General features: G+C 39.5%; 3 protein-coding genes and 1 long non-coding RNA gene across 6 annotated transcripts; 1 reads left to right on the top strand and 3 right to left on the bottom strand.

Moving 5' to 3' along the window:
* Window positions 1-394: 394 nt before the first annotated feature.
* On the bottom strand, window positions 395-11,738 carry bace1 (beta-secretase 1). Its single transcript, XM_008426079.2, has 9 exons — window positions 10,833-11,738; window positions 7,485-7,573; window positions 6,926-7,142; window positions 4,716-4,853; window positions 4,491-4,625; window positions 4,300-4,401; window positions 3,994-4,143; window positions 2,317-2,488; window positions 395-1,821 (listed from the first exon to the last, which is right to left on the bottom strand). The coding sequence occupies exons 1-9, from the start codon at window positions 11,169-11,171 to the stop codon at window positions 1,583-1,585; spliced, it is 1,581 nt and encodes a 526-aa protein (XP_008424301.1). The 5' UTR covers window positions 11,172-11,738; the 3' UTR covers window positions 395-1,582.
* Window positions 11,739-13,922: 2,184 nt separating this feature from the next.
* On the top strand, window positions 13,923-16,119 carry LOC108166823 (uncharacterized). Its single transcript, XR_001777221.1, has 3 exons — window positions 13,923-14,007; window positions 15,501-15,568; window positions 16,037-16,119. It is a non-coding gene; the product is annotated as an uncharacterized LOC108166823 (long non-coding RNA).
* Window positions 13,968-16,738, bottom strand: LOC103474829 (T-box transcription factor 10). Of its 3 annotated transcripts, none has more exons than XR_001777220.1 (7): window positions 16,309-16,535; window positions 16,015-16,116; window positions 15,483-15,654; window positions 15,221-15,376; window positions 15,033-15,100; window positions 14,639-14,875; window positions 13,968-14,057 (listed from the first exon to the last, which is right to left on the bottom strand). XR_001777220.1 is itself a non-coding variant. In XM_017308214.1 (7 exons), exons 1-7 carry the CDS (start codon window positions 16,656-16,658, stop codon window positions 14,794-14,796), a joined length of 762 nt encoding a protein of 253 aa, XP_017163703.1. In that variant the 5' UTR covers window positions 16,659-16,738; the 3' UTR covers window positions 14,001-14,793. The 3 variants fall into 3 exon arrangements, 2 of the variants coding, with proteins under 2 accessions (XP_017163703.1, XP_017163702.1); XM_017308214.1 differs by adding an exon at window positions 16,652-16,738 and having other exon boundaries at window positions 14,001-14,875; window positions 16,309-16,483; XM_017308213.1 differs by having other exon boundaries at window positions 14,001-14,875.
* A 1,003-nt stretch (window positions 16,739-17,741) lies between these two features.
* On the bottom strand, window positions 17,742-19,154 carry LOC103474828 (apolipoprotein A-I). Its single transcript, XM_008426077.1, has 3 exons — window positions 19,043-19,154; window positions 18,805-18,949; window positions 17,742-18,712 (listed from the first exon to the last, which is right to left on the bottom strand). The coding sequence occupies exons 1-3, from the start codon at window positions 19,083-19,085 to the stop codon at window positions 18,109-18,111; spliced, it is 792 nt and encodes a 263-aa protein (XP_008424299.1). The 5' UTR covers window positions 19,086-19,154; the 3' UTR covers window positions 17,742-18,108.
* Window positions 19,155-26,306: the final 7,152 nt, after the last annotated feature.

Below are 26,306 nucleotides of genomic sequence, written 5' to 3'. Positions count from 1 at the left end.
ATATCTTATATTATGTCTATGAGGCGACCTGTGAGTTTAACGTCATTAACCGCTAAAACTTTTCCGATTTTGCTTAAGTTGCTGAAATAAATTATCTTTTAGACGATTCTGTAAATAATGAACATACACCTGAATTTGTGTGGGGGAATAGAAAATGAATTAATTATAAAGTACTTTGATCAACCAAAAAAGTGGAAGTAGAAATAATGATTTAAAAAACTTTAGTTATAATCATTAATATGATCAATGTGGGTACCAATAATTGAATATTTGAGACACCAGTAATTTTATTAAAAATAATATTTTTTAAATCTATGTAGTCAAATTAAAGGATGGATTCTTTTAACACTTTTTTCAAAGTGATTATGTGACCAGGATGTAAAAAAAGGAGACATTTTACAGTTACAATAAGTATTTTATTGGTTCAACAAAGCTGCCAGCACCTGACAGATAAATATCCAGATCTGAGTTAATCTATGTACAGCTTTTATGGAGACAACACAAACTGTCCCTAATAGACATATGTCATGTTTCCCAGTAAATAACTTACTTAGGGCTGGTTTCCCTTTCAAAGCAGATATGGTCCCAGTTAAAAACTTATTGTTAGGCTGTGTGTGTATCTGTGATAGAAGCCCTCTTCATTTGTTGTTAGCATGTAGTGTGTTTACATGTGCAAATCATCAAATAGGTGCAGCAGTAGTTTTGCGAGGATAAGCACTCTGTGATCTGTGTCTGTGCAAATAGACAATCTGGAATGCACAAATGTTATGTACAGTAGATACGTTTAGGCTTTAATCAGTAGTAGAAGAAAAGAAATGACATCTGAAATTTAGTGCGATCTGTCTCTGATCATATTCTGCAAAAACAGATTACATATAGTAAATGCTTGACATTATATTTTATTAAATAGCCTCTTTATGTGTACGTCATTAGCTTTTTCCAGAACTCTTCACTAGCATTTGCATTATTCTGCAGTTTTCTTATGACTTTTTTATTTTTTTAAAACCTTTCCATAAACTCTTTGTATGCATTACAGCTGTGCAAACGAATACGCAGGCTCCAACAATTAATGCCATCCACTCAAAAGCCACAAATAAAAGAGCTACAGAAGCACACACGTGACCAATTGTTCATATATTCAAATCACGGCAACGCGAAGCCGGCTGCAACCAGGATTCTCCATCTTTAATACACATCCAGGTTTTGTTTGTAAAGGGTCAGTTTGTTCTTTAATGAAATAACCCAATCAAAGCTCTGCAGAGGTAAGAAACCTATCTTTACCAGCTGATCCATCAATGTTTTTCTTTTCTTTTTACATGTTTGTTTTGCATTTTCCCACCAGTTCCTTAAATCATGCTGATCTGCATAGATACAGAAGCTTAAACAGACAAAGTGGACACTGACAGCAGCACCTTCTCTTGTCCGACTCAAGCTCAAGATGGCTCTTGTTATTCACACAAACAACCCAATGGCAGCAAGGTTCTCTCTCTGTTGTGTCTCCGTGATTCCTGAAGAATCTTTTCAAAGCTTTCTGGGAACAGCACCGTCAGTTTGAAAGGAGCCACCTCAGCTCCGCGCCCCTTCATTTTAGGAGCGATATGTCGTCTGCGAAGTCCCCGTGTGGGTGGAGGCAGCGGGCGAAGCGCCACTGGCACACCATGAGACACAGAGGCAGCATGAAGAGGGCACAGATTCCCGCCATGATGTAGGCGATGGTCATCAGGGTGGACTCGTCCGTCTGCGGGATGTTGTAGCCGCAGTCTTCCAGGTCGACGCCATGGAACGGGCCCTCCACTGACGCCGTGCGGAACTCGTCGTGCACTGAGAACGGACAAACATGAACATAAGGAATTCAAGTTGTTCAACTCACTTTTGTTAGTTTTGTGCTTTATAACCCTAACTGCAAAGCTTTTTGAAAAGCATGTATAGCAGTTGAACATTTTCATGTTTTTTTTTTCACTTTTCAACTGTCTATGTGTTTCAATGGAATATCATGTGACAAACCAACTCAAGTTTACAAAAAAAAAATAATGCATGTTTTTTTTTGTAAATGAATATCTAAAAATATCACACATTTCAGTTTAGATATGAAAAGCTGGAAGAAACATACCCAAAACCAAAGTTTGCCTCATTATTATGCACTACTTTGTGCTAGCATCTCATAGCATCCCAGTGAAAACACACTGAGGCCTGTTGTAGAGTAACAAAATAATACATTCAAGAATCAGAATGAGCACTTTGTTCATGTCTCTCAGAGACAGAGACAGGATGAAGGACAGGATGTCCTTCATCCTGTCTCTGTCCTCTCCTCCTCACCATGGCAGGTGCTCACGGCGAATCCGATGCGTTTCTTCTCTCGGTCAAAAATGACATAGAAGCCCTCCATGATGACGGCTCCCATCACTGTCCCGGTGCTGGACTGAGACACTGCAAACTTATAGCAGTCCTCCTGAGCAGAGGCAACATCCTCCACCGGCCGCAGGTATTGCTGCACAGACAGAAACAATAAGCAAATAAAAAGAGGAAAACATTCAAACGTGGCTTCAGATGAAGGTATATGTGGTGAGTTTCCAAAAAGAAAACCTGTAGTTTCTGTAGACATCATCAGTTGCATCAAAGCCATATGTGGATTTAGCTATTAGGGGCACTAAGTTGTTAAAAACTTAGTACCCCTTTCTTCTGTTTTTGCTTTTCTGACCCACTTTTTTGTTTATTATCATACAAACTGTAGCATCAGACAACTGTAACCTGAGTGTTTATATGTGTTTCTACACTATGATTTCATTTATTAAGAGGAAAAAATATTTCCTGAAGCAACTTAACCTGATGTGAAACAGCAGCTGCTCTCTTGTTAAATCATGACGTAACTGAAATTAGCCAGGATTTAATTTTAGATTAAATGACTTAGTCATTTCTAAGTAATGACTAAATTCTTAGAAATTAGTTTATAAGGATTTAGAAATTCTTAGAATTCAAAATCCTAGAAATCAATGTTTCTCGGTTTTTTGAGGATGATTAGTCATCCTTAAAAATGATTATCCATCCTTAAAAAACTGCTTCCTATTTTCTAAATGGAGAAAACAGGGAACCGAAGTGGTGAGCTGAATCGTAGAGGTGTGGGATCGTAATGCCCTGCAGCAGAAGCAAGGAAGTAACTTTGTGTTGCAAGTTGGTGGGGACATGTACACACCAGTCCTTCGGGAACTTACAGCCTTCCCGAAGAACACATCATCTTTTCGCTCTCAGCTTACAGATTTTGATGTTTCCCAAGAGATGAGAAATTTTTTTTTTTTCCTGTCTTCCTCAGTTTAACATTCTATTTCTTTTAAGTGAATGGGAACTTTGGGCAAGTTTAAAAATAGTTAATCATATTTCCTTTCCAGTCAAACAAGTTCCCCTTCAATTTCAGACACAATTTTCAGATTTAAAACTATGATGAACAAGCAGCAGAGGAGAAAAACAAAAAGATGTAATAGCATAACTGTCCACTAGAGGGAAATGACTTCTGCACATTACTGCGATTCTGTTCTTTAAACTCCCACACAATCAGTTGATGTGTTTATTTGTATATTTGTTCTCAGTGTGGATTTTACCTGAAGCAGAAGTTGCAACAGAAACGTGACGACGCATCACGCTGTAGCACGAAGGTCACAAACCACCCATAGGTTTGACAACTGAGGCCTCAATGAGCCACTTTGAGGCGTTTTAATGACTTTCAACTGCTTCTGATAGCACAAAAAGCGCTTTTCAAAAAGCTTTAATTTAAAAGGATTATAAAAATGAAAATCTTCAAGTGTTGAGAGTCTTAATGTGAATAAAGTTTCTGCTTTAAATGTTTTCAATGAATCTTAAATCCAGGAGCCAAACTTGGACAGTTTCAAAACATTTACTCAGGGCTGATCTTCATGTATCATCGATAGCAACACACGGTCGGTCCGTTTCTGTTCTACGTGAATAAATAAATTCACATCCAGAACCCGAGAGCGCTGTTACCTGGGGCAGGATGGAGATTCTGAAGGACTGGTTGCGGTTTTCACTCATCAGGTAGAGGGAGATCACTGGGAAGATGTGCCAGGGTGTAGTTCCAGCCTGCCAGCAAACCAACTGCTCCCCGAGCCAGAACCCAGAGGGAAACTGCTCCGTCTGCACAAAGACATTTATTTGTTGTCCAGTAAAAAAAATAATAAATTTGAGCTATTTTGGTTAATTTAAAATTTTTTATATAAAGAGATTTCAGTCAAACTATAATAAAAGGAAAATCAAGATTGCAACCATATGTGTCACATGCAAAGGACTCACAGAAGAGGCGGCTTCAATAGCCTTCACTGCAGCCTGGAAGACTTTCCTCGGAAGTCGAAGGTTGGTGGTTCCACTGTCCACGATGCTCTTGTCATAATTGTACTGCAGAGCACACATGTTGCATGTTTGTTACCTAACTTTTTAGAAGAAAAATGATCATTTCAAATTATTTATCCCTGATAAAACTGTACCTCTTTACAGTCCATGTTAAGATCCTGTCCGTTCACCTCAATCCGAACAATAATGACCTCGTAGTACCACTCCCTGCGGATGGGAGTGTACCAAAGCTCTCCGACGTACAGCGACGAGTCCACTCCACCGATGATCTAAAAAAAAAAAAAAAAGCAGGAAAAACTAAATGAACCCAGCGCTTAACAAAAACAAAACATCACGGTTTGGGTTTGTGTGTGGGTCACCATGCTGCCGCCAACCGTGGAGCTGCCCAGCGACTGGTTCTGGGTGAAGCCTGCGCCGCACAGCTGGAGGGAGAAGAGGTTGGGGACAGAGGTCTGACGAACCAAAGAGTCGAAGAAAGGCTCCAGCGTCTCGTCCGGCTGGAAGACAGAGAGAGAAGTGCTGCTGTTGGAAAAGCTGATTGACGGACAAAAACATTTAGCTCTTCATTTAGCTCCTCTTGACTCCCCAGCTGAAAAGTTATCAGCCCAGCTTCCCAGTTTGTGACATCATTAAAATTTTCAGTTTTCATGAATAAAACGGAAAAAGGCTTTTTTTTTCTTTTTTTTAATGGACTTGTTTAGTCTTTCTTTTACTGATTCATCGACAATAGTGTGTAATCCTTGATCAAATACAAGGATTACATACTACGATACTTAAACCAACATGTTTCACACTTGTATTTTGACCGTTGAAATGCATAGATTTCTCCAATACAAAAACCTCAGATTATAATCCCAAAATGCAGAAATGTGTCTGTGGCTTCAGGACCTGATTAGTAATTTGCAGTTGGATTGAATCAATCTACAATTTCTTCCTCTGAGCATGCCTACTCGTCACACCATGTTTGCTGTAATTAAAGTCAGATTTATCAATGGTAGTTAATGACACAATATTTGAACTTGGGACACCTTGGTAGCACGTTAACAGAACTGGGAGAGTGGGGTTAAACTAAATCAATTAAATTAAGATTCAAAACTACTTTTCTCCAAAGAGCTGGTGTAGGGGCTGATGGCAGGAGGAATCTCCTGTAGCAGTCTGTATTACAGTGGGTCAGAAGAGGCCTCTGATTGAAGACACTGTTGTTGTAAAACAGAGGATGCTATAGTTATAGTTTCCAGCCTGAACTTACTGAACCAAGTTCAGAGCTCTAACATAAATTAAAATTTGTCCATTCATTTTTTTTCTTTCAAGTTTAAAAATATTTAAGTTGTGAGAATATTCAATTAGCACAGAGCTAATATCATCATACAGGATTTACAGCATGACCTTTTTTTTTAAAGTTGCAGACTGCTTAATTAATCTCTCTCTGCCTTTGCTCACAAGAACTGTAGTTCATTATGGACCAATTCCTAAAGAAGCTTCTCTCATTTGCATGTTTTTCTGCTTCAGTCATCAGAAAGCTAAATGGGTCTGAACGTCTGATTTAATAGTGACTCATTAGGACAACATTTGTAGCTGTGGCCAAATTTGAAGAATTGCAAGGTTGGCGTACCTCTTTAATGAAGTCTTTAAGCTGACAAAAAAAAGAGTAAATTAAAAACAACATCTGTGCTGTGATTTCTGCTACACTTACACATACTTGCAAAAAGGTTATGAACAGTATGCACTAAACAATAGGTTCACTCCTCTGCAAACCCACCTGGAAGCTCTTATTAGATTAGTATTGATGTTGTGCTTTTAGTTTCTAGTGTTATATTTAAAGCAAAGAAGAGGCCACTGAAGACAAATTAAAAGTGAGAAGAGGCAAACATTCTCCATTATCAGGTCTGCCTGTGATTGAGAAATGCTTGAGCTGGGTCCACGCCGACATGCACTCATATAGCAGTCACCACATTCTTACCTCTGAGGGAAAATAATTCATCTTTTTGATATAAAACAGCAATTTATGTTGCTAGTTCGACTCAGAATAAACAGGGTTGAATGATGGCAGGATAATCTGTGCACGACTCCAACTGGTCATGTAAAAAACAGAACTGTCCTGTTCTGAGGTATCCAAAGGGTTATTGTATGAACGTATTAATGTATAACATTGTTATTAGCAGTGCAACTCATTTTCATCAATTCAGTTCCTTAGAACTGCAGTTAATACCAGCAGGGAACAAATGTGATAAGGGCTATTAATGAAAATGGGAAAAATCTCCTTGTTAGTAATTTGCTATTCAAGTTGCTGCTGCCTAGAAGCCAATTTTGACCTAACAGTTCAGCTACAAATAGAAAATTAGAAATTTGCATGTCTTCTTCTATTCCTCAGATTAAATGCCAATACAAATCTTTGCTAAGTAATCTCTAAGGGCCAATTTTATTTTACTACCCACAATAGCGCAGCTGCCGAGAAATTAACTTCCAAGTTTGTTTCATTTAATATGACTGTGAGCAGCAGAGTTTCTCCCTCACAGCTTGAAGCTGAAATTGTTCCAAGGCATTAATGAAATAAGTCGTAAAAACTCACTCGAGCTATATCAGCGTAGGCCAGCCCCAGGATTCCTTCCCAGTTTGATCCGTTGATGAAGAAGCGGTCTGACTGGGTTATGGCAGCGACGTTGGCGCGCAGCGTGGCATTGGGGCCGTGTGGCACAGAGACCAGGTCAGTGCCCAGCTCCCCCTCCCAGCGGCCCTGAGTGTAGGGAACGTACACACTCCTGCCCAGGTCTCGGTATGAACTAGAGCTGAACACCAGTGCAAGAGACTACAGTCAATTATTTCTGTGAACAAGTGTTTTACTCGTTTACAGAGTCTTACAATAGTATTCAAACGTCTTTAAGTTTTCCACATTATAACAAGCATTTCATTGAGACTTTAAGTGGAAAAAAGGAACACAAAGTGGCACATAACTGTAAAGTGGAAGAGAAAAGGATTTCAAAATGTATTTTATTTATGGCTGTCAGAGTAAAGGGGGTGAATACAAATGCAAGCCAAATATAAACAATTGGGTAGTTAAAAAAAATAAAAAAGAGATGTGAATACTTTCTGCAAGTTCCTGTGTGTGTAGCGACTGAGTGACAACTCACAGTGAACGATGGTAGTATCTGCGGAGGAAGGGATGTGCAGCTGCACCAACAGCAAAGTTGCTGCTTCCCGTGTCCACCAGGATATTCAACTAAAGAAAAGAGAAATTGCATTACTGTGCAATGGGCAGGGACTCTTTATACCAGGCAGTTCTTTCCCTCTAACCCAGATGTCCTTGTCTGTCCCATCTCCGTCTCCCCCTCAAACTCTCCCTGCCTCTCAAGTTGCGTATTCTACTCCCCCCCTTCCTCTCTGCCATTTCCTCCTCTTCTGTCTGCATCTCTATGAGAGTATCATATTTTGCGCCGTCAGTCAAAACAGTCAGCGAACGTGTGAATAGAGCGAACATACAGACGCTCGCCAAAGCAGAAAATGTACAACTCGGCGTTGCTTTATTCATGCCTGGATGTTTCACAGGTCGCCGGTGACAGATTGAAAGAAAAGAGCAGGATGTTGGTAGTGAGGAGAGGCGCGGTAGCACAGAAACACCCAGAGAGCCAGCCGCAGAGCTAAAGCAAGCTGCTCAATAATGGATTGGCTCTTAAAATACCCAGAGAAGTGCTATTGTCTCAAGGGCCAGCCCTGACAGCCTAGAATAAATCCTGACGCTGTCTACCTTCTTCTCTTTCTCACACACACACACACACACGCATGCAATCTCACACACACACACTGTACCATCCACAAGCATAATCCGCATAGAACTACTCAAACGTTACCAGAGTTTGTCCTAATTCTGAACCTTGTGTCTTTAATCCCTTGGACAGAAATGTGCTGACTGTCCAGGGTAGAGCTGCCTCTTTCACCACAACATTCAGAGCTCAGCAGGACACCAACACTGAAGGCTGCATCCTGACACGCTGAGAGCTTTCCCTGCACTCTCCCCCCCAATGCCTCTCTTCATGATCCTTTTTGTTCCAGCCATAATATTTGCCACCAGTTTTGCTGGAAGGATTCAGAACTTTTTAGTGTTTGCATTGTTTTTCAGAACACATAATTTGGTCTATAAAACATTACGGCATTTTTCCTAGATGACATGGTCCTAAAATAAACTTTACTAGAAAATATTTGCGATTTAAGAGAAGCTTTAGTAAGTCTGTCTGTGGAGGTGCACAAAGAAATCAGCCATGCAATCCAGATTGCATGGCTCAGAAATCTGACCTTTGTGCAGTCAGTGAACAAAATATGAGAGCAGTCATGAGTGCTAACAACACTCGTTGGTGTGAAAGGTGGTGTTGGGGGAATAATATTCAAAATTGGCTATTTTCAATCGTGTTAATATAAGAAGCCAAAGGCAGTACAGCGTTGTAAAGACTGTCTAAGAGGAAATTACGTTTTCTTGGATATCTCAAAGCAATTCTACAGCTCAAACTAAGAAAGAGCTAGATTTTTAGCAGAAAATAAAAAGGAGGAATATTTTACAGCCAAAGTGCTCACTTCTATCCTTTTCAGCTTTTAAAGTCTGTCTGCTAATGTTGAACCTGGAGTTGAAAATGCTAGTATTCTTTCAAGATAAGGCAACGGTCTATCCTCTCATGGGAACATACTTTAATCAGAAATATTGCTAATACAGCATGAGATGGTAAAGATAGGTTTAAATTTCAGTCCTAGTGTAATTATGTTGTCTTTGTTTTCAAGTACGGTAGCAAAACCTTCCTTTCTTTACTCACACATACACAGTGCAACGTCCTCTTGACTTCTAAAGTGAATAATTGATTGAAAGTTAAAACTTTATGAAGATTTGGATGGAAAAAAATGTCCTGAAAATTGGGATTTCTACCCCACAGATCTGTCTTCTACCTTTTCTGAAAGCTTTGGTGTCTCTCAGAGCGAGTGTCACCTACACTGAGGACTTTAGAGCCTACTGTCTCGCTCATCCTCTCCTGCTACAGTTGGCTTCTTTCTCTCCAGGGACTTCCCAGTCTGACTCCCCACATCAATCGTCTGCCGCATCTTTTTCTTCCTACACCCATCATCCACTTCCTTTTCCCTTCCTTCACCTCTACCGCTCTCCGCCTCGATCTTCTCGCTCATTTTCTTTCCTCCCTTCCTCAGCTTTCATTCATTCGTTTTATCCTCTCCTTTCCTTTGCCGTCACCCTCTGTGTGCCAGCCTGTGCACTGCAGCTGCGCCCAGCTGGCAGTCCTTGCTCTGCAGAATTAATGGTCCCATTATCTGTCTGTCTCTTTTCAGATTCTTTCACACACAGGCCACCTGCCATGGCAGAGCCAACCCACAGACGTGGACAATCAGAAGGTACAATTGAAGGACTTTTAAAGTGCTGCGATGAAAGTAGAATAATCAACTTTAAAGCCTGTTGCGGGAGTGATGTAAGTTTGCAGTAATTCCCCTTTATGATCTCAAATTGCAACAAGCTATTAGGGAGAGTATATTTTCTCCATTTATTTAAGGGCTGAAGCGATTAGTTAGATTAAAATTGATTAATCGATTGTTGAAATAATTGTTAATTGTCATAACTTGAGTATACTGACCCAAAAAAGTCATTTGCTGAAAGAATAATTTACTCAGAGCAGTAGTTAAGCCAAAACTGTACAAAAATATTTAGACATTTTGCATTTTAAAAATGTCCAACTCAGAACTCCTGACAGGACCTTGATTCTTTAAGAAAATATCCTGTTAAGCACCTTTTTCTATTTATCAGTTAATCAAAAAGATAATCAACAGATTGGCCCTATAAATGTTACATCAAACAGAAAGGGCTGAGCTTTTCACATGTTGATGTTATAATATTTTTTAGATGCAGATTATTTGCACTTGAGGCAGGTAATTGTTTTTCACGCATTTGAAAAGAAACTGAATTGCTTTTTTGTTGTTGTTCTTTTTTTTGCATTTTTAATGTGTTTCTAATATTGTACAAAATAAGCTTAAGTGGTTAAATAAAAAATATGTAGAACATGCCATTTTTTATCAATAAATCATCAAAATAATCAAGAGAATAATTGATTAAGAATATAATCATTAGGTGCAACCCTGATTTATTTTAAAGCTTTTTGTGTAGGAAAAACATAATTAACATTAATATAGCATTTTATGTTAATATTATAACCATCACTATGACAAATTAAAAACAATTTTATTAAATATGATTAATTAAAGCAACAATCCTGGAATTATATCATAATTTAAAACTGATATATTATATCATAATTTATATCAGTTTTGTATCCACACACTAAAAAGTCATAAGTAAATGTTTTTTGTTTGTTTTGTTGTTGCTTTTTTACAAACCATAGGTAAATGTATTTGTATCGTTGTGCACCTGTGTGACATTTAATGACATGTGTGATACGACAATAAGTGGTCATGTAGCAGACTTTTTTTTTTTTTACCTTCTGCGGAGGAGAGCCCACAGCCATCTCCACGTAGTATCCCTGACCGGATTTCCCACGCAGGTTGTCGATCATGTCCACAAAGCTGACACCGCCCTCTGCCGCTCCTCTCCGCCTGCGCGCAGGGGATTCGCTCGCGGTGCCGCGTCCCCGTTTCGATTCGGCGGCAGGTGGCAGCGGCAGTGATTGCTCGGCGCGAGCGCCTTGCCGCAGTGGCACGCGGATGGCTCGAGGCAGGCCCGAGGAGTCAGGTGCGGGTTGTCCGCTGCTGTGCAGACATAGAGTCGTCCATATGAATAGTGCCGTCAAACAGCGCGGCTGCAGCCTTGACCCCGTCATGTTTAACCACGGCTCAGTTTTATTTCTGATGTTTGGCGCTGACTTTGCGGCGCGGCTTTCAGCTTGACATCCAGAGCGAAGCAGCACGGGAGAATGGGTCAAGAGGGGATGATGCTAAAACGACGGCTAAAACCATTATGGCAGTTGACCCACAACGCTAAAAGGCACGAGGTTCAATATGATTTGGCTGATTTTAGTGTTAAATTAAATCAGTCATTCTAATAGACTACACACTAACCTATGGTAGACATCAAATCGTCCTCTCAATTAACGCTCAGGCTTTGCTCGGTGTCAATTTGAGGCGACGCATAAATCACCAGCACTTGCTCCGTGTGACGACAAGCCGCAGGCCTGGGTCTCTTTACCCGAACATCTTTGTACTAAACGACCGAAAGCATCACCAGAAGGCAGACTGGCCGGTAGGCTACCGTAATCCGCATCCTCCCTATTTTCCGTCCTGTTCATGCTGTTCTCCGCCTTCCTGTCTTTCACCTCCTCTTCCTCCTCCTCCATCTACTCCGTCGCATCCTTCAGATCTGCGAAGGTGCAGGCATCAATGATGCCAAGTTAAACTGCAAATCCAAACTGTTTCCTGGAGGACTTTTCAAAATAACCTCCTCGCTGTTCTCTCATAGAGTACCAGAAGTATATCAAAATTATTTAGTTGACAACTTTCATATTCTAGGCTTTTGCTTTGGATGGCCGGCTTCAAAGGATGCCACCATGCACAATCTATTTATTTATATGCCTGAGTGTTTTACCTGATGTGGCACACAGAGAATTGGCTAATGACATTGACATGATACTGTCAGTGTTTTTATAGACCCTTGCTTGCATTTGACCATCTCCAACTCCAAATTGCAGCTACTTAGTCTGGTCATATATTTCAGCTATGTAATTCTAAACTAAACAGAAATTATTTCTAATGAAAAATTAGGTTTATGAAACCATTATCCTGTTCATAAAACTCAAACATTTCAGTCCTGCCTAGATAGTAGAACCATCTCGGCTGAGAAAAGTGCAGGGCTGGGCAAACCTGGAGTGAGATGTGTGATCAGGGATATCTTTATGTGAAACTAGATGAATTATCAAATAATTTCTTCTTTTTTTTGGCTCTTTTCCAATAAGTTACGTATTGGTTTGGTCGTGACAGGGAAGAACAGCTATGGGAAGAAACACAGATTAAGTGGTACATGCAATAATTGTTTGCTAAATGTGTTTATTTTTCAGAGTTGTAAGATATAATACACACAACATTAGATATTTATTGCACACATATGGATGACAGAGGATTATTATCTGTATTGTGATGAGGGTCAGGTCTATTGGCCCATTTGATCTTTAAAGCTCGCAGTCTTTTGTAGCACCCCAACCATATGGCAAACAGGAGGAAAAGAATTTTTTAGCTATTATTGACTGCTGATCCAATACCCAATAAAATATGTCGACAATAATGTCACTTTTCTTTTAACAAATAGAAACAACATTGTAAAAAAAAAAAAATTGCTGAACATTTGTTGTATTTTATTTTGAAAGCAAAATCATTTTTCAGTTCTCCCCTCCCTTCCAAGAAACTTCCAGAGAAGAGGTGGTATCATGGGTAATGGAGTTTTTAGCCTGACTTCTTTGGCTTCAAAGGATTTCTCCATTCTCTTTCATCCTCTCTATAGTTTTAGAGGAATACATATTTCATATTTAATAATATTGTGACATACTTATAAGCAAAATCAGGGCGGCCTATGTCATACGTATACGCATACGCTAAATGTTTTTATTGGTATTAAAATGCTGTATTACACACATATTAATTCTGGTATCTGTCTCCTCTCACAGTGATGATGAACTTAATTTAAATGAACTTGGTGTGAGCCCATTACAGATAAATTAAACAGAAAAATAAATAACAATTTTAATATAGTTTTTCAGAACATTTATATGTTGAAATTTTGCTTGTGTTTTCAGAGCCAGATGTTAATTTTCTTTTGACATTCTGTTCTTTAAAGTAATTATGATATAAAACATTGATATAAACCAGTTAATTCATCTATCTGCCTGGGTAGAGCCTGCAAGTGGCTGCTTCCCTGACATGCTGCTTGGAGGTTTCCTTTTGTAGCTTTAAAACAGTGTTACCTCAATAATGGACAAGAGATGACATATTGTGAAACTGAATCAAAAGGTGCTTCAGCAACAATTCAGTTTCAGGGTGTACAGACATTTACAACCATGTTATTGTGCCTTTATTCATTTACTCATTTCTACATTTTTAATAGATTTGTTTCTTGTTTTTTTTCTTTCTCACTTAAAAAATACAATTAAAAATTAGGTGTGGAAAGGCATTTGCAATCATTTATGGCAATCCCTGTTTTTAACAAAACAAAAAAGTTGTAATTTAAGAGGTGGGTGTATATACTTTTTGGGAACCACCGTATTAGCTGATTTTAATGTGTGTTATGTCATTGTTACTATGAAATAATTCTCTGTTCTGTGGCTCCTGAGTTCTTTCAGTGGCATCATTAATAATGTATGTCACAATGTCACCTTTGACGTTTTGTTTTGAAAGGATTTAATAAGTAATTTAAAGGGTCTGTCATGGAGGCCAGTAACTAGAACTACCATAAGTGTACTATATCCATAAATATCAGAAGGAAAGAAGTTAAACATTAAAGGGCTAATTGGAACAATTGGTTTTTGTTTGCTTGCTTTGCAACAGGTTGGCTTTCTAGTGAGATGATCCAGTGCAATCCCAGTACACAGGGATATGGAGGAAATGTGCAGATGTTGTTAAACTGTTCTCATCTTTGCTCTCCATGGTGATTTCCACAGAGTCCTCTTTTTGGTAAGGCAGCTCACACTCCTGCAGCAGCACAGAGGATGAACTTGTCTGTCCTGTAAATGAAGAGAAAAATGCTTAAATAGTTTAATTTAGTTGCTCCATATTTTGTAATTACAATTCTTGAGCAAACAGACATTTATTAACACGGCTTTATAACATTGCAATGCAGAATAGAAATATGCTTTATTGTCCCACAGCGGGGAAATTTCTGTGCAGCAGAAGCGCAGAAATTGCCGCAGGCAATCAAAGCAAGTAGATTCACTCAAAGATAGAAATATGCAATATATAAAACCAATTAAGGAGAAAAAATACTGTAACTTAAGGAGAAAATTTCAACTTAAATTCCATGGAGTTATAAAAAAAATAAAATACTCTGGTCCAAAGGAATGTGCAACTGAGGAGGTAAATTTAAAAATGTACAAAACGTACAAAATTCACGTGTTCATTTGAGAATCAAAAAGAGAGACTATAAACTCCAACAGACAAGATGTTATTCAAAATCAGTAAAGTTGTGCAAATACAATGGGACTAATAAATTATAACTAAGAGTCTTAGTACTGCTGGATGAATCATACAACTTTAAACAATTAAACTCTGCACTGAGCTGAAAAGTAATATGTTGTAAAATACTCACTGGCTGAAGACTTTGAACGACTCTGATCTTTAGGTTTAGTGGTGAGGGGCTCTGTACCGCCATCTGGTGGACAGGATACTGGAAGGGAGCTTGCGGCACCTTCCCTGCATGCAAATGTAAGAACACAGTTGTTACATGCAATTACTCAGTCATTTCTAGAAAGCTGTATACGTGCCTTTACACGCATTTGTGATCAGTCTACTGTATCTGAAGCAATCCCCTCCCTGACATGGGAGACTGTACGGGTGAAAGACAGTACAAAGGTGAAAGATTAGCTGTGATCATGCCCGCAGCCTTATCATTTAGCAGCTGATAACGGTGGAAAAAGACGATCATGTCAGGATTCTGCTGCTAGTCAAGGACAAAAGCTGAATTAGGGCAGACTGGCACTCACCATGCCTGTGGGTCTGTGGTCCTGAAACCTTTAGCAAATGGGTTGCTTGCAATTTTCAACTGAGTTATCTAAAAGCATAGAAAAATTCAGATATTGAAAATGTTCTTTTCTCTTAAACCATTTACTTCATCTATATGGGAATGGTTGGGCCCATTCAGTATTTAGGCTACCGAAGGTCCAGTTCTCACCCTGTGGTTCTGATAGGCGGTGACGGCCATGAACCGTGTCTCAGGGAAGGAGAAAGAGCAAAAGTTCTTGTAGGCGTTTAAATGGCTGTTGGGTGCTGGGTCCACATACACTACATGGAAGCGTGGCTGGTAACGGTGCATGGAGTTCAGAATCATCTTACAAACAGAAAGCAGGAGAAAACAAAGAGTCAGTTTAAATAAACATTTCAGGGGCTGTTTCATTAAAGCATGGAGTGAAAAGCAATAAGAACATCCAACTGACATGTCCATTGTCATCCAGCAGGTTGTTGGTGAGCTTGAGAGTGTCAAACGACACTGTCTGCTTCATCCACTGGGCTCCAGGGGCCGGTGAGTCTGGGTGGAAATGCATCCTGCTTGGGGCTGCAACATCCGCTCGCCCTGCTACCAACCATGAGGAGTTGTGGAACGCATATCTGAAACACACACATTATTATTACTATTTTCTTTTTTTATTAATGTGAATTTAAGGATGCAGATGATCAACATGTTAAGTCAGTTTTTCTGTAGTGAAATTTAGATAGATAAACTCTGTCTGGCACCTTGCACAGATAGAGTACAAACATTAAAACATGTTTAAATTAAAGCATAATTAAAACGTTAAACTATATGGCTTATTAAAAACAAACTGAAATCTTATAAACAGAAAATATTTAAATTAGAATGTCTTGAGCTTCTTTTTTTAATTAATCAAAACTCTCAAGACAATGTAAAAGTAAAGGAAGCTTAATCTGCAACGGTTTTCATGTTTATTAAAGAAATCAATATTGCTTAACCTGTATCTCTTGTCATCAACAGGGATGAAGTCCATGAGCAGAACATACTCGGCTGAAGGATCCATTCCAGAGATTCTCACCTGAAATGTTGGAAACATCCTCCTACCGTTTTATGAATATAAAAAAACAAACAAACAGATAAAGAAACACATTAAACAATGCAAAAAAAAGACTACAGCAAAAAGAGCTAGTGGATGAACATAGTGCAGCGTGTTTTGTAGTTAGACAGTTTCAGCTATTGGGACAGTCTAACTACAGAACGCGCCACAGTACGTTGTATGATGCATTCGTCACCTTCCAGATTTTGTAACTATCATTTCTGTGCCCAGCTGGTCAAACTGCCGCCACAGTGCCTGCATCTCAAGTTGAACTCTGACCCCACAGACTTGGGGGGCCTTGGTGATGAATAGCGCCCCTCCATCTGTGCAGCCAGGCAATGAAAGTTCACAGCTCTGGGACAGTGCAAGACCTAAGAGGAAAAGAAGGCAAACTTCCATGTACATTGTTACACTTTTCCAAATTCTCAAAGCAGCTCAGGGTCAGCTCGCCCCTTCACCACTTTGTCCCTGGTGAAGGGGGGAGCTGAGTGTAAAATAATGAGCACGCATCATCAATACAATACTTAGAAAACACTCACCGTTCATCCTTTCAGTGTCTACAAGTGTCTATTAATGTGTCTGTTCACTCCTATTAGTTTTTGCAAATCTGGCTGCTAGCTGCTGCCCCACACTGAGCTAAACCCACAAGTTCAGTCTGTAACAAAAAGGCAGCAGCCTGTACAAAGTTTTCTCCCTCCGGTTTCCGTAGATGTGTACAATCAGGTTCTCTGAGTGGTTGTTTGTGGCTGGGGGAGCAGCGTGGTTTTATAGAGCACAGAACTCTCACTGGGGACCTCCAAGCTGGCCTCATCCATTATAATACTCATAGTGGCATTGACACCAACTAATCAAAGCTGGACGTACTTCGCTGCATTCAAGCTGCAAGAGCGGCGAAGACCTGAATGCAATTCTTTGGGAAGAAGCGAAGATTTCATTGTGACTTGTAGCCTGAAGCCCAAGTTGGATTAACATTTTGCATGTAACAGTTTGATGTTAGTGGGTGTGAACAGATGAGAACAGAAACACTCTGTTTTTATTATTCATAAGGCCAGATTTTCAACACCATGCTAATTGGAGACTGCACTTACACATGATGTCCAGCTTAAAATTCTGGTTTTCCTTAAGGGTTGAATTCCACCATACCAGTTTGCATGATTAGAGCAAACTTTTATTGCTAATTTAAATAAACATCACAGAAGAAGTGAAAAGTAGTTTGCAGGACTTTAACAATAAGATTCTGCTTCAGAGGCTTTTGCTTCCACTTTTAGCCTCATGTGGCACTTTGATGGGATGGTGTTGATTGTTCCAGCCTGAGGGATCCCAAGCTGTAAAGACTTTCCCCTAATTAATCACAGCATGATTCTGGTTTGTCAATAGGCCGGTTCCCTCTCTGATCGACTCATTAATCATTGCTTTTAATACAGCAGACAGGAATACCTCATATGCAGCTGAATGGCAGTCTCAACTACAACTGATTGTTTTAATATTGTTCTTTTCAGGTGGTCTTTGTGATCAATATCGACCTATTAAAATCCCGATCTTACCCCCTTGTGCCTTGAGGGACTGATAAGGTGAGTGTGATGTATTTTTAACAAGCAGTTTAAAGGAAAATGACTCCAGAGAACACAGTTGTATAAACAGTCAGATGTTTATTGAGCTGTATTTTTCATCAAAGCACAGTTACCATAGTTACACAGAGGTTCAAGCCTGTGTGGTAATTCACAAACACTTCAGACACAATATGTTAGCAAATGGCATGTAAAGCTGAAGGCATGTGTGCTAGGTGTGTATGTGTCTCTGTGTGCGTGCTTGCATATATTCATGAAATTGCGTGCTCGGAGGGGAGGAAGTTCCGCCATTTTTGTTCATAAGTTAGGCATTAGCTTCACTTCTGAGGTGGTCTGTTTGTGAGGGGGAAGAAAGAACATAGACACAGCTTCAATATATCTAAGACAGACAGCAAGGTGAGGTTAGTTAAAAGAAAGATACAGAGCATTTAGTTTTTGCTGAAGGTATCTCTGATGATGGCAGCCATGGCATGGATCTTCTCCTTGACTTCCTCTCCAAGAGGAGTCAGCTTCTCCCTCAGGCTAGTGATCTGCTCAGCATTGACACCCTGTGCCTGGCTGTAGGCTTGTCTCAGCTGCTCTTTGTATTCTTCCACGTAAGGGGTAGCCATCGCCTTCAGGGCCTCCAGGCGCTCGACAAGCTTGGTGCGCACAGACTCAACAATGGGCATCAGGGCAGCTCTGGTCTCATCCACGTTGGTGGCTACCTTCTGACGCAGCTCTGCCATAACGGGCTCCATCTTGGCCCTCAGAGCCTCCATCTCGGCGTTCTGCTTAGCTTGGTACTCTCTGACGTAGGGCTCCAAGTGGGTGCGGTACTCCTCCAAGTGCTTTTCGATGACCTCCCTCAGCTTGGCACGCTGGGGCTCCAGTTCAGCTCTGAGAGCCTCAATGTCAGCTGCAATAGAGGCACGCAACTCAGCAGTGGCATCAGAGATGCTGGAAACGACAGTGTCGGTCATAGGGGACACTTGGGCCTGCATCTGCTTGATGTTATTGTGGATATCCTCCAGGCGCTGAGCCAGGGAAGTCCTGGAACAATACAAAGATTGAAGGACTCATGACTAAATAATTGCAGCACTGAAGGATTCGTGAGAGAGGCATCAGCTAAAACATTTTCTTACTTCAGTTCCTGGTATGGAGTGTCATCAAGCTGGTCCAGAGCTTTGATGGCACTTTCCTTTGCCTGTGTCATGTAGACATCCGCAGCAGCCCTGATATGGGCGAGCTGGGAGGGGGCATCAGCCTGCAGGGAAGCGGCCTGGGAGCCTGAGGTGAGAAGTGCAAAGACAAAAAGTTGAACATGTGCAACAGATATTCTGAGACATCACAGACTCAGGACAGAATGTGTTTTATACTCACCGACTGCCAGGAGAACGGCAAGAGCAAGAGCCACGAATTTCATGATGATGGTCTAGAGTGAAAAATCACACAGGATGTTAAAGAGGAGCGGTGAAAACACACAAAGGAATATAGTAATGTATCCACTAAAGCAGTGTTAAATCTCCTGCCTAAAGCAGATTTATGGCGTCTCAAAATTAAGAATGCTTTGCAAAACACTCATCCCCAAACTGACCTAAATTAGCTGGCAGCCAACATATGGCTGTCGATTGGGACATCGTGTAATCTGAGTAGATTAGCAAAGCAGTTTAAGACGATAAAATCCGAACTGTTTCATAATCTTGTTTTAGGGTTTAGCAAGTCAGCTGTCCGGGCTAGAAGACGATCTCAATCCGGAAGCAAATGAGTTTAGAGACATCTTTAAATGGAAATACCAGCTGTAATATCTCCTGAGGCCCAACAGCTTCAACCTGAAGTTGTAATAACAAGAAAGAAAAGTCCTAATGCTACCATAAGAAAAACACTTATCTTTCCACAATAGTATGTTTTAGCCTCTCGTTCAGAAGTTGAGGTCTCACAGAAAAGCAAAATTTTGGAAATTTTAAAAAGATGTGATTTTTTTTTTTTCTCTGATCCCCCAGCATGAAGACCAAATTACAGTTCCTATCCCAGCTGCTGCTTGCCTTACCTGGTGGAGTTGGTGACGAGACTGAACAACTCTAGCCACGGCAGAGTTTTTATAGTCCCCGGATCAGGGACGAGTCCTTTGCAGAGGAGGGGGCGAAGGGGAGGAGTGGAGCAGTGAGGGCTGCGTGTCTCCGTGGAGGTGGACCTCACCCCCGAGCCGTCTTCCTCAGCAGGGGGATCGGGTTGAGGGTTCAACGGTCACATGCTGCGAGGAGATCAGGAACACACGTCAACAGATCTGGCAAAATATGCCCTATATCCTGTACATTATCGCTGTTCAATACGCATGGTAATTTTTACAGAATTTATTCTTTCCAAGAAGTTTTTTTTTTGTTGCTTTTCTTGTGTCTGAGACATCATATAGTTATGAAAACAAAACTATGCAGACAAAGCCAAGAAACCTACAATAAAAAGGGAAGTGTGATTATTAAGCACTTTTAATTACATCTTTTTTTTTTTTTTGTTCTCCGCAGTGGTGGAGATGTTGGAAAGGTGAGAGGGAGGTTAGGAAAGAGTAGGAGAAAAGAGTGAATACAAAGAATTTCACACAAGCAGAAAAAGTTATCCAAATGTGTTTGCCAGAAAGCCACATTATTTTTATTCCTTGTGCTTCTAAAAATGCTGCCAAGTAAAACAATGACGAGTACAGAGAGCACATGGACTTGATACGCTCAGCTTTCTGAAATTCAACAGCAATCAATAAACAGTCCCTGTGTGTTGTGTGTTGAAGATACCCAACACAAAAACACACACACCACCCCACAAACAATATCATGTATAAAGTATCAAAACAGAATAATCTCAGCATTTAGATAACAAAATTTGTCACTGGTTGAGAGTGTGTGTGTGTGTGTGTGAGTGTGTGTTTGCATGATCATTAATAGGTCAAAGAGTTGTGTACTCTGTCCTGTTGTTTGTTGTCCTGTCACCTGTGGACTTTATCACTCTGGCTTCATGTGATTTGTGGATTTGGAGCGATCACATTTTATAATTATACATGTACATGTGTAGTGCATTTTCACAGCTCTATCCTTGTGAGGTGGAAATGTGAAACTTGTGGAAAAGAAAGTGAATAAAGTGTCCAGCCAAGTGTTTTTAGCAGTGGTATACTTGCAGAGTGGACTCTGTACAGCCAGCACAGTGACCAGTTGCAGGATTAATCATTGGAAGCCCTGGAACTACTTTTCTTGCATAATGTCAGGCCTTTATGTGGTCGATACATATCTTTGTGAACGCAGTTTCTTTCAAGCCTTTTTTCCTGTGACTTCTCCCTCTGTCCTATTGCAACATCTCCACAGCTTGTCTTATGCAACACTGATCGTTTGCCTCCTATAAGTTGAAATAGTAGGCAAATAATACTTGGTAAATCCAGCAAATGTGATGAAATATAATCTCTCACAGCTCTAAAAAGAGTAATTGTGCAGGGGACTGACAAAAATAAATACTGCTAAATACTATTTGGTTCCATTGAATAACCAGCTTTTACAAGCTGGTTGAAATAAGACTCTGTTTGGAAAAAAATAATGTCATTTAAATAGGTCTGAAGCCCATTTCAAGTGACATGAGTGTCACCATCTTCTACTGCAGTTTGTGAGATTAAGAAACTAAAGGTATGATGAGTTTTGATGGATCTATAATTCAGTAATGTTTCTGGCCAAACTCTTTCTCCCCAGATCTATATTTTAGATTTATTTGTTGATCATTTGCTTCTTTTCAGTAAGCTAATTGGTTAACACGTGTAGTTTAGACCTAATTTTAAGTCACCTTTGCAATTCCTAGATTGTCTGTTCCCTGTCTCCCCTGATTGCGTTATTGAGCCAACATTTCACAGAGGGTTAGCTGAAGCTGAGTTAGATAAACAGACCAACGAGTCGACCCCCTTTTTCCCTCCCTCTCCGTCCTGAAACTTTCACCATGCTGTTATCAGCTGTGGTGGTTTGTCTGAAACTGATTAGCAAAATGTTCCAGACAAGCTGAAAACTGTGACAATGGTGGGTGAGGACAGATCACATGGAAACATTTGCAAGGAAAGACTTAGTTTATTTATTTTTATCTAATCAGAAAGGCCGAGATGTTTCCATCTTCTTCATCTGAAAAGTAAACCATATTTTGCTGCTTTACTATTAAAGGAAATGCCATCAGATCCAGAAGGAGTGAAAATGTACAAAGGGACTTGAGAGAAAACGTGGATATTTGCACAGCCTTGGAAAACTTTCATCAGCTCATTCAAAAGTTGCTCGGGATTTCAATAACCTTCGGCAGTATTAGACAATTTTTTTGAGTAACTCGGGACCTTGCAAAACTAAAGTCATCCAAAGTCATCCAAAGTCATCCAAAACCTAATCTTAAAGATAGTCTCTTAGAAACAACATAATTTTTTGTGACAATTTGCCAAAACATATTCAGAATCAATCCAACTGACTGGGAATTTTGCTAAACCCTTGCAGGTCATGCAAAAGAGATTAGAGGTCTTGTAAAAGTAACTCTGGATCTTGAGTCTTGCAAGACATTTGCAGGCTCTAACATATTGTGGATCTCACCAAAGTATCTTGGTGTCTCAGAAAGTGTTTTATTATCATCTTGGAAAACTTGTTTGGTATGTTGCAAACGTATCATGAGTGAAACAGGCTGTGTCAGAGAGGAGACTTATCTGGAACAACAACCTTTGAGACTCCTTGCACTGCTGTGCATTGATTCAGCATCCAGACCGATCTGCATCTGTAGATTACTGCTGTCGGTAGAGTTGCTGGCAGGAGAGTTGCTGAACTCCTAATGTGTCAGAAGTGGAAGAAGGTTTGAAAACTTTGATCTGCTTGAAGCAATTCTTCTATGACTTTGATTAGATCTCGTTTAGAACATGAATTTTTCTCCTGATGAATACAAACTACTTCCATGAACAGATTAAACGATTACACGGGGTTTGCTAAATATTTTAGCAGAAAATCCAACATTTGATCATGTGCTGGCTGAGGGTCGAAGGTCATCTCATTGTTCCAGCTGCATCCTTGGTGGAGCGCTGCTCTCAGACCAGCAGGGGAGGTTATTTCAGCTGTAAGCAACAGCTTGCGTGCACTTATTTTTCTCCAAAGCACACACCGTTGTAAATCGCTATACCCGAGCCATTTTAACTGTATGGTGTGATTTTGCAATATCACATCTGCTAAGGTCACTTCTTCTTTAATACAGACATTTGTGACAAAGTCTCTCTAGCAGAGCAGCACTGTTGGTTGTAACGTCCTGAGGGCTGGAAAGCTTGACAGCAAAGCAAGACAGTCCACCCTGAACTCAGATAACCGGGACAAACAGAGTTAAGGAAACTTAAAAGAGTTGTTACTTAATCATAAACTCATTTACCCCTTCAATGCACATATTAAGCAAAATGCTTTTTTTTTAAATTATTATTATTTCTAGAGCGTTTATTAAAAATATCCAGACAGTGATCTTCCACTCTGAGACTTTAGATGTGCAGTGGCCACAAAACAGTTTCATAATCTTTAGCTCTTTTGTATTTGTTACATTTCAAACACTAACTTTGATGCATTTTAATAATGAAATTTTGTGTGATAGATCAGCACAAAGTAGCAGCTGCTTGTGGAGTTTCAGAAAATGCTGTAGATGCATGCTTTTTATCAATAAGCCCCATCAATTTTAACAGTCATATCTTTGTAGCCCCTTTACTTTAATACCTCTATGCAAAATCCAGTGCAGTCACTTCCCTTTGTCCCCTATCTAATGAATGAAGTTCATACGATTATGCATAATTTAATTACAGTATTAATTTTAATCGAGCCCAGGGGAGAAGGTAGGCCCAGAGGCTGCCAGTACATTGGCAACCTCTCACAGGTTATCTTCTGCCCTATATTTAGTCCCATGCGTCATCGTATCAGTTCTGACCAACTTCCATGTCCCTGCTAAGAAAAGCAGCACAGCATGATGCTGCCACCTCCATGTTTCAGTGTGGGGGTTTGTGGGTTCAGGGTAATCTATAGTTAGTTTTATTTTGCGCTTTCCATGGAGTTCCTTCTTTTGTTTGTTATCTGTTTATCCTAAAATACTTTTGGCAAACAGCAAGCATGACTCTTGTGGTTTTCTTTCAACAATTGCCACTGATCTGTATAGGAAATATTTATGGAATGTTTTTTGTTTTGTTTTGTCTTTTTGTCCAGTTGAAAGATTCTCCCAACTGAGCAACCAATCTTTTAAGCTCCTCCAGAGTTACTGTCAGACTCCTCTGTTAAGAAAAAAAAAACATTTCTGTAATCAAAAAAAGCTGGCAGCACAACTTATGTCTTTAAACTTGCATCTGAACCAGATCAAATCAGTGACAATCAAATCTGGTTAGGATTTTAGTTCTAAAGTGTACTGAGAGTTTACTTTCTTTTTTCACATGGTGTCATGCTGACAAAAGCAATCGAAGGAAATTGAGGACACACCTGGGCAAGTTCTATGGCAACCAGCAATCAGTGAGTTGGCTCTTTGATCAGCGATAGGGAACATTATCTTCCCTGTTTATGAGTTTCTGGTGCCATTTGCTGTTCTAGATTCTGTTCCTTAGATAATCGAGTTTATTGACATGAACAGTAAACGTTGGGACTTACTGAGATGGGTAAATAATAACCTCGTTAGAACATTTCACTCTTCAAGGTTGGAAGTTTTTCCTGCTCCTCTCTGCAGTAACAGATCCAAGAGACCAGATTAAAAGCGGTGTTAATGTTTATTGGTGTTGTACAATAAGAACTATTAACCACAAATGGAGAAAACATGCTTGCTGAACGTTCAGAGAAGTGGCCAGTCTGTCACGAGTGTGCTGAGAGAGTTCATCCAAAAGGTCATGAAAGGTCATGACAGACCCGAGAAACACGGTAAAAGCACTGCAGGCCTCACTGTTTTTAGTTAAAATCATAGTTCGCCATCAGCTAACACTGTTAGAAAACTATTCTGGGAACTGGGGAGACAAAAGGGAAACTTTTTGATGCATAACACCAGAGCGGCATTTCAGAACTGAACAGACGTGCAGCAGAAATATGAAGGAATCGCTGGTGACTGAAGACTCCGATAGAGACATTACTAAACCAGTTTTACCGTAACGTCCATCGTGTAATTCGCTTAGAAATGAATGTGTTACAAAGTGCAACCTCACACTGGGATTGTGTGCTTTGCGTAGGTGTTGGTCATCAAAGTTTCAAGGCCTGTTTGTGATTCTAAAGCATTGCTCAAGATGAAGAGGTCATTCACCCTGATACTTAAATAAAACACACACGATAGGGATGATTTGCTGTCCACCCATGCAAGTGGGCGAGTTGGAGCAGATTTTTGGAAACCACTGAATTATTTCTTGTCATTTTCCCTCCACTGTGTTTCATGCTGAATCACAGTGGACGTATCTGCATTTTCTGTTCACAAAAGCAGAAATGGAGTAATACAAACTAGGAAGTATTTGTTTTTAAATGCAATAAATCACTTGCACCCCATTAAGACAAACTAACTAACTTTTGCAGACTTTCATTTACAATTTAGTTTCAGAGTCAATTATCACTGAAAAAGAGCTTCAAAAACTTTTAGTTCATCCAGCCACCCATCCATTTTCTATTCCCACTTTATCGCTAACTGGATTTACATTCTCGTCTGCCCTCTTGTGGTCAAATCTGGGAGTACCATATAATGTTTGTACATTTGTATTTTATTTTATTTTTTTCAAAATTCATACTTCTTTCATATAATTTGTTATCTTTTGAGAGGTGCCTGTCTCATTTCCTTCCAGAAACAAATTTTTCTGTATAAGTTGTTCCAAATTGTTGGAACTTGCTTTTTCTTCTGTTAATTCATATCCATAAAAATGGTTTGCATCACTTTAAATTTCATATTTTAAATATTTAAATAACATATTTTAACAAAATAACATATTCAAGCGGAAAAAACACTTTTCCAAATCAAATCTTTTCGACCTTAAAACCAGCAAAATTACTGCTTACAGTAGATAATGTGTATACAATATATCCTAGAACAAGTTAAAATACTTCCAGTGGCAATATATAGTTTTTATTGTAGCCTCTCTTTATCCCCAAATGGCACAACAGACTAAACATCTGAACAAGTTTGTACAAACAAGAGGTCTCACTTTAACATGTCATAGTTTTGATTAAAATATGATTGAAGTTACTCACAGTGGGTAGAGCGTAAACATGAATACGGGATAGAGTATCAAAATCAAGTTTGAGTAGTGGTACTTCATAATAATATCACCTCAGTAAAAGTAAAAGTACGATGCAGTAAAACTAAAAATGCATTTTTCAAAAAAATTTACTAAAATAAATGTAACTGAGTAAATTACTACCCAGATGTGTAAATAAATAAATAAATAAATAAATAAATTTCAAGTTTGGGGTATTTATCAAGACCGCTTTAAAGGGTGTAAGAAAATCTACCTTCATGTTAATAACATACAAAAAAACGGAAGCTTTATTCTCATAGCAATTTTCTATACTTCCTATGTGACAAGTAAAAGTTATTTTGCGTAATATTATTTGATATAAATATAATGAAAACATTATTTTAGCAGAATCTATTGTTATGTTATTCCATTCATTGACACTCACAT

Source organism: Poecilia reticulata, linkage group LG13 (genome assembly GCF_000633615.1).
Source record: "Poecilia reticulata strain Guanapo linkage group LG13, Guppy_female_1.0+MT, whole genome shotgun sequence".
Taxonomy (NCBI): domain Eukaryota; kingdom Metazoa; phylum Chordata; class Actinopteri; order Cyprinodontiformes; family Poeciliidae; genus Poecilia; species Poecilia reticulata.
Note: the sequence above shows the minus strand (reverse complement) of the source record. Positions and strands in the feature narration are given on the sequence as shown.

Excerpts from the sequence above, each read along its gene's own strand:
- bace1 (XM_008426079.2), bottom strand. The coding sequence starts at position 11,171 with ATGACGGGGTCAAGGCTGCAGCCGCGCTGTTTGACGGCACTATTCATA. Across the intron at positions 4,402-4,490 it reads TTAACATGGACTGTAAAGAG|TACAATTATGACAAGAGCAT; the intron begins GTACAGTTTTAT and ends TGTGCTCTGCAG. Across the intron at positions 1,822-2,316 it reads CGCCGTGAGCACCTGCCATG|TGCACGACGAGTTCCGCACG; the intron begins GTGAGGAGGAGA and ends GTCCGTTCTCAG.
- LOC103474829 (XM_017308213.1), bottom strand. The coding sequence starts at position 16,517 with ATGTACATGGAAGTTTGCCTTCTTTTCCTCTTAGGTCTTGCACTGTCC. Across the intron at positions 16,117-16,308 it reads ATAGTTACAAAATCTGGAAG|GAGGATGTTTCCAACATTTC; the intron begins GTGACGAATGCA and ends ATAAAACGGTAG. Across the intron at positions 14,876-15,032 it reads ACCACAGACCCACAGGCATG|TCTCCCATGTCAGGGAGGGG; the intron begins GTGAGTGCCAGT and ends TCACCCGTACAG.
- LOC103474828 (XM_008426077.1), bottom strand. The coding sequence starts at position 19,085 with ATGAAATTCGTGGCTCTTGCTCTTGCCGTTCTCCTGGCAGTCG. Across the intron at positions 18,950-19,042 it reads TGCCGTTCTCCTGGCAGTCG|GCTCCCAGGCCGCTTCCCTG; the intron begins GTGAGTATAAAA and ends TTCTCACCTCAG. Across the intron at positions 18,713-18,804 it reads ACTCCATACCAGGAACTGAA|GACTTCCCTGGCTCAGCGCC; the intron begins GTAAGAAAATGT and ends GTATTGTTCCAG.